This window comes from Pyxicephalus adspersus, chromosome 6 (genome assembly GCF_032062135.1).
Source record: "Pyxicephalus adspersus chromosome 6, UCB_Pads_2.0, whole genome shotgun sequence".
Taxonomy (NCBI): Eukaryota; Metazoa; Chordata; class Amphibia; order Anura; family Pyxicephalidae; genus Pyxicephalus; species Pyxicephalus adspersus.
The window spans coordinates 85,403,103-85,410,577 of NC_092863.1; the positions used below are offsets into that span (position 1 = coordinate 85,403,103).

At 35.7% G+C, this 7,475-nt stretch overlaps 1 protein-coding gene and 1 long non-coding RNA gene across 3 annotated transcripts in view; both read right to left on the minus strand.

Moving 5' to 3' along the window:
* Window positions 1-428: 428 nt before the first annotated feature.
* LOC140332603 (uncharacterized) lies at window positions 429-4,433 on the minus strand. The gene is made up of 3 exons (XR_011921192.1): window positions 4,165-4,433; window positions 2,062-2,324; window positions 429-1,204 (listed from the first exon to the last, which is right to left on the minus strand). It is a non-coding gene; the product is annotated as an uncharacterized lncRNA (long non-coding RNA).
* A 1,722-nt stretch (window positions 4,434-6,155) lies between these two features.
* Window positions 6,156-7,475, minus strand: part of LOC140332604 (granzyme A-like) — an 11,208-nt gene continuing 9,888 nt past the window's right edge. For both annotated transcript variants that reach the window (XM_072413815.1, XM_072413813.1), the window contains exons 4-5: window positions 7,115-7,378; window positions 6,156-6,939 (exon numbers count right to left, since the gene is read on the minus strand). In XM_072413815.1, coding sequence (XP_072269916.1) covers window positions 6,787-6,939; window positions 7,115-7,378 — 417 coding nt within the window. In that variant the 3' untranslated portion in view covers window positions 6,156-6,786. The remainder of the gene's footprint in view (window positions 6,940-7,114; window positions 7,379-7,475) is intronic.

The following is a 7,475-nucleotide window of genomic DNA, read 5'->3' on the forward strand; positions in this document are numbered from 1 at the left end:
ATTTGTATTGCATTCAATAAATACAAAATAACTGTATTGAATGCAATACAGTGGATTTATATGTGTACATGCAGTACATTGTCTTTCATGAACATTTATTTTACAGTATAATATTATAGTATTAGTATTTTTTTTATTTAATTTATTATTTTGACATGATTTTGTGTTTCACATTTTATTTTACCCATACTGTTAAATTATACTGTATTAAATAAATTTTCATGAAAAACAATGTACTACTTTTAGACATATAAAACTGGACGGAAATGAACCTTCCAGGAGGTTTATATGGAGTGTATACAAAAAACAACTATGGGATTTCCTACCCACTGTAAAAATGCTACATCCACATAACACATTTAAGTACTATATATCTAAAAACATTGGAATAAGAGAGCCAAAAAGTAAAGCTTGCTATTGTACAAGTTTATTAGCTTAAAACATTGTTACATAGTAAAGGTTTTTTTTCAACAAAATAACTTTGGTTTATTGAATGTGCTATAAATGTCAGATAAAGCAAGCAGTCTGGTTTTGGGGCAACATAAGATGTATATAAAGAAGCAACTATTTGCAAGCATATTGTAAATTTAGTGGAGTGCTGTCGTGGGATAAAAATGGAGACTTCCATTGCTGACCTTCTTCTGAAAATGCCAAAGTTTGATGTCAGTATTTTAGGCTCTCTACCAGAAAAAACATGCCCAAAAAACAAAGATTGACAGAATTTAGAACCGATCTACACACTATTAGGAAATAGGGTCTCTTATTAAATTCTACACCCATCATTTTGAGCTGGGTCAGCAAAGAAAGAAATTATACACTTCAAGAAAGAGAGAAAATATTGACCTTGCAGGAAGGAGGGGGAAATGAACCATCACTTTTCCTAGCAGTAAGCTAGTAAACAGGACATGAAAAATAAGTCTCTTTCAAGAGCACATAAAAATGTAGAAACAAATATTCTTTCATACAGATCCTATGTGTGTGATAAAGGATTTGAATACTTGTTCTGATAAGGTAGAAGAAGCAACATATTATTTATAAAGAGAGCTTAGTTCATTTTGTTGATCAGGCTATATATTCAGTCAATGTATTCCGGAGTCAGACGAGTGAAGACCGAGGCCTCATTGGGTTCTCCACAAAATTTTGGCCCAAATTATGTCACACCTGAGAGTACTCCATTGCATATTAAAGGTCCACCTGAATCCCCCTGGGAAAACAAAAGCATATTGTTTTTTTATTTTGTATATAAAATTGCTTTGGCAGATATGTATTTACTGAATACATCCAGTATATATTTTACTATTTTTTTTTTTTAAATATACATGGTATAAGCTTAGTTTTTAGAAGAAAAACCTGTACAAATATTTTAAAGAATAACAATTTCTGTATGGGTATCATAAATTATACATTCTTGTTACCCAATTTCACAATCTTTGGCAAGAGTATTGTGACTGATTCCCTAATACCCAGCATGCCATGTTTGTTTTGTAAGCAAACCAAAAGAAAGGTCGCAGATAAAAGTAAACCTGTATTTTTTACACTATGGCTTGTAAATGCTCCTCTCCCCCTATTTTACTTAATCATGGCGTTAAAAAGTCTAAAATGGTGCCAACTCTGTGATCAGACACAGCCAACTCTGGCCCCCAGATACAGAACTGAGTTGCCAGACTCCCCCTTCAATTGGGTTTTTTTTCCTGTTGTCCCCTTCCCCAACCAAATGCCTCTGATCAGTGATGTCACTAAGGTTGGTGAAACTCAATGTGGTAGGTAACTCATGCTGTGAGAAAAGTGGTTAATAATGCAGGGAAAAAATATCCAGCGGGTGTAGCAAATGCATATGTTGCAGCATGCAGTGAACATGACAACAACAAATTGGGGTACCTACAAATCTAAATAGACATTAAAAAACTTAATAAAAAGATCTAATGACTTTGCAAGGAGAATACTGTCATTTGAAGATAATCCCAGATATAGCGGTGGTTGGGTATACCAGGGCAGCAATTTGGTAATAATTTGCATTTGTTCCATTCTGTAGTGTACACCATATCAGAAGACAATACTTACATTACAGGTATCCTGTCCTTAAGGTCCCACCTTTGTGCGCATCATATTTTCTGTGATTTCATATTCATATCTTGTATAGTGTTCAGCACATTTCTTTCTGTCTAGGACAGTGACATTAACTTTTAGCAGATATTTTGATACAGGGTTGTCTTTTGTCTTTCCCCATCCTGCTGTTTGACATACAGTCCCATCCTCTAGGTCATCAAATGTTTTTGGCGAGGGAAAATTTGAACGGCTTTTCCCAGTTTTGCTGCTTTAGGTAACTGAAATATATGTTAAATATTTTAGGATGAAATGAAAGGAGATGCTGTCTGTAGTCAAGAAAGTGCATCAAAATGGGTAATGTTTGTACTTTGCTACTATAAACCTGAAATCTGAAAAGTTCAGGAAAAAAAGTTCCTTCAAGTTCATTTTTTTCACGTAATCTGTTTTTTTGGTTTACCAGTTATTGACTATTGCAAATAATATTTTAGGAATATCATTAGCCAGTATTCAAAATAAATACCAATAAAATTGCATAATACAGTCATTATGGCCATTACAATACCATAGTGAGAATTTAGTGGTTAGGTAGGTATACTACTTACCGTACCTAACCACTAAATTCTCTTTAACCTCCCTGGGCGTATGATTCTGTCCGGAAAAAGTGGATGGAAGCAGTACAAAGCTGTATTGCATTCAGCCACTGTAGCCCCCCTAGTGTTCTAATTCTCTCCGTATTTCCATGCAAAAAGCATTACATTTTTTTGCATGGAAATTTATTTTACATTGTAGGTCTATAATTCTTAGGCATAACTTAACCGAAATATGACCAATATTTATTAATTTAATAATACCCTTTAAATAAAAAAACACAAAAATCTGTTAAAAAAATAAAAAAAATAGTTAAACATGTAATATAACTGTACAGTAGCATGTATAATTTATGTATATATATATATTATACAAAGATTTCTTTGTATAATAGCTAACAGCTATTTTGTATTGAATCCAGTACAAAATTATTTGAATTTTCCAGACGGTCCTCCCACCTGCACCATCGCAAGCACCGACGTCACCAGGAAACCCTGGAGATCGCCTCTGTAGGGCGCCTGGGGACGACAACAGAACAAGGTAAGTGGGTTTTTCTTATTTTTTGTGTACTTTTAAATTTTGCGCTGAAGTTATGTCAGCATGTAGCCGCTGTAACATCGGCGTACCCCGGCTGTCTTTCTGGCTTTTGCGGCCAGCGTATTTCTACCTCTGCCTGATGACATTGTTATCAAGGGACGAAAACCACTGGACGCGGCTGCCAGATCGGGTGCTTTTCTGGAGGGACTCATGCACCTGACGAGTATCAGCCGAGGGTGACTTTTTCATCACATTTTGGGTGCTGAAAAAGTCGGCTTATACTCGGGTATATACAGTAATTGCAAAGCCACTGAAGATAGTTTTGTTTGATATATTGAAAAAACAATGTGTTTTTTATTTTTTTTTTCCACTTGGACGTGTTTCTACAAGCCACTTTGACACCCTTAGCAGTTTTGGTGATGATACAATGTTGAATTACTTTGAATTACAGAAAAAATAAATTAAAAAAAAATATTTTTACCTATAAATCATAAATTTCTCCCATGCCTAAAAAATATTACTAAAACATTTGTTATACAGAACCAAAGGGTGTAAAAAAACGATCTACTGGCACATATGCTATGTATGCCATATTTTTTATTCTTACAATTAAAACATACTACAATTAGTATTAATTGTACGTTTATTTTTAGCTGGAATTGTCTGAAACCTAAAAAATATATCACATATATCAAGTAAAAAAAAGATGCATATTTGATGCAAAGATAACTAGGCACACCCCAGCATTCTTTTTCCACATAAATAGGTAGATAAAAGTCCCAGTTACATGGTCCATAAGTGAAACATGCACAAGTTGGTTAAACACACAAGCACCTATTTAAACTTTCCAATGAGGAGTAGTCCCTCCAAATGCGGTACAGTTGACAGCTATGGAGCTAGGCAATTACATTATTAAAATACAGCAAAATTAGCAATACCTTCTAACCAACAAAGAATTACATTATCCATAGAAAAGGAAAAAAAAATTCTTACCATCGGTGCTGAGCTGGTGAAGTGCAAAGGGAGGCAGAACAAGGAGCAGTTTCATGGCTGATAGTCAGACATCGCCAGTACAAATGCTGGACTAACTTCCATATAAATACCTATAAAATCTTATCACAGCAATCTTATACTTCTTGGTGATGAAACTTTATCATTCCTAGTGCAACATAACACACCAAAATCATCTGTTATCACCCATCGTTATCTTTCAAAACTAACCTCTTTCCTTCGAAAAAAGGTTAGGTATCTGTAGATTGCGATTTTCTGAAGAAATCCATACCACAACGTTGAATGTCAGACTGTAAAGAATAAATACAAAATGTTTCTCTTTATGATCAAGCCCCTGCTGAAATCGTTACTGACAGGGACCCCCGAACCCACCCATTTTGGACTGTACTGCATGTCTGCTGGTGGTGGGGTGGTATGTGTATGCAGGAGGGAACGTCATTTTGACTGTGACAACTTCACCTGCTCATTCTGAGACTTAATAAAGTAAGTAAATGGTTTTACTGACTATCAATAGAAGGGGTCATTTAACAAAGGACCCCCAATTGGTGGACATTTTAAAGTGCTCTCATATATTGGTGATCAGCAAAGTTCCCTCTTAACATCTGTGATGTGTCCATTTTCATAGGTGCCACCTATGTAAGATTTAAGGGCAGTGTTTGTGATTGAACTTTTTTGGTAGTGGTTGTTTAATAACAGGAACTGCTCTATGTGTTAAATACTGCAAGCTACTACACTTTCTACACTGCTATATTGTACACTACTGACCCCATCACTCTGACCCCATTAATCATTCTATAAGCATTCAATCTACATTATGCATTAATGACCCCTTCTTTCTGTGAGTTTAATATTCCAAAACCCTACATTATATCAAATATGTGGTATATATCAAATTCCTGACCATTACACCTAATACATTATATGATCCTGACCTATGAACTATTTTTCACTCTTGAGCCCTGCAATTTGTATTTTACAGGAGATGTGCTTTCTGTAATAAAACCTTATCTTTCTGTTTGTACAATGTACATCTCGGTGTATGATGCCAGATATTCTAGCATACGACAACATACTTGGAATGAATTAGTGTGCACACCTGTGCACATGCCAATCATGCTGGCTAATAAAAATGTCCGAAGACCCAAAACTGGAAGAACACTGAGTAAAATATGGTGGCACCGGGGAGTGGATGGATGAGTTTACTTAAAAAAGTGTGAACAGGCAGGTAGGTTTATTTTAATATAGAAAAACACCACCAGTCCCTTCTTCAATAAGCTAGGCCCTTCTGTTTTTTCTGTTTAGTTCCACTCTTTTTAAGAGTATCTATCGCCATCCAAATATTTTTGGATATATTTGGAATATATTTAAGTTAAAATATGTCACTTCCTCACACCATCCCACCATCGCTCCAATGCTTATGTCATCGTTCTGCTCACACGTCCCCTCTTTCCCCAGCATTTAGCTGTTGCTCACTGAGACATGCAGCTATGTGCATGTGACATCATACAAGATGGTATGCGCACTGGTAGCCATATACGCATGTGTATACGCACGTACTTAATGCACACCTGTTAGGGCTACTTCAGTCTCTCCTGTTCTAGGAGCAGGTTGCTGGATGCTTAAAACAATGGTCGCTATTTTACCAAGCAATATTCTGCCTTTTAGAGTTCTAGGATACTGACCTCCGCTTCTGACCTCCGATCTGGTGAAAAACAGTTGTCACTTTAATTCCACACCCTGGGTATTTCTATGTCACCTGCCAAAGGTTAAAGCCCCAACAGCCCTGAAAAATATCAAGAATGGCAAGTATTCTTGCAGTAAGACATCCCCTTCTAACAATCTATTTCTGGGAAAGGATGGTACTGTACTTCCACCTTTACCTTCTACCATATTTAAATTTCCACACAAATTATCGGTGCACAGATTTGGGGCCTAATACCACCCATATTGTTCATAGGTCGCCGTTTGTACTGTCAGCATTGTCAGGAAGAGAAAAACTCACCGCTGTTAAGCCACGGCACGGCCACGGCACAACAAGTTCTCATAGTCACAGAGGAGTGGATTGGCTTTTCCTGGCATACACCACTCCCCAATTTATTCTAATTTAGGACGCACCAGCATCTTTGGGATACGTAAGATGGGCAAGAGGCCATATGACGTGACATGAAGTGTAAAAATCCTTGTTTAGCTACAATTGCAAAACCTTTTGCTAGACCCAGAAAGCTTACTTAATAAGGCAAGCAGGTTGAGACAGTAAAGGTCCCTTTAATGTACGATTCAATTCAGTACAGCTGTTGTTATTCAAAGGTTTACATTTTTAAAAAAGGTAAATGATAGTAAATAATCTTAGCCTTTATTTACTTTGAATATCTAATTACTGAAAAAGGCAAAAAAAAAAATATATAATTTTTGGTAGCAAATGATAGTTGATTGAAGTGAACGTTTAGATTGCAAAATAAACATTGTATATTGCTTTAGAAAACAAAACCCAATTGTAATAATGATAATTTCTTTTTAACATACTTTTTCTGCATGTAATTTACAACCTGATAACATTTTAAACAGAGTTATGAGAGAAATCATATTGTTTTTTTTTTTTGGGACTCAGTCTTCTATTGTCTCATTTATCCATTCTATGTATTCCTCAGTCAGACGAGTGAAGACAGACGCATCTTTAATTTTTCCGCACACACCTTCCCCAAATGAAGTAATTCCTGTAAACACTCCATTGCACATTAAAGGACCACCTGAATCTCCCTATAAATAAAGAATAAAAAAACAAAAACATTTATTATCCTTATTTTATGTTTGATTTAAAAAGTTCAGCAATTGTTTCCCAGACTGCCATAAGATGCTGAATGTATTGACTCAGAAAATGCACTGCAAGAAAATGTGTGTAAAATGGAGATGAAGGGTGTGGGTTTAGACTTACTCCACATGTGTCTTCACTTCCAGGCCCCACAATGATGCAAATAACATTTTCGGTTATATTTGCTTTGTTCTCACTCCAATGTTTGGCACATTTCTCTCTGTCTAGTATAGTGACATTAACTTCCATCAGATTATCTGCTGCTTCGGCTTTTTCTGTCTCTCCCCATCCAGCTGTTTCACATGTACTTCTTTCTTCAGGGTCCTTGTATGTTGTTGGTAATGGTAAAAGTTGAACAGCTTTTGTTAACCTTGCTTTTTCCTTTAACTGAAATAAAATACAGCAAAATGTTTCTATATCAAGCATTCATTATGATATTTACCATGCTATATCACCATCATTGTGCATCTTTGGAAAAGTAAGG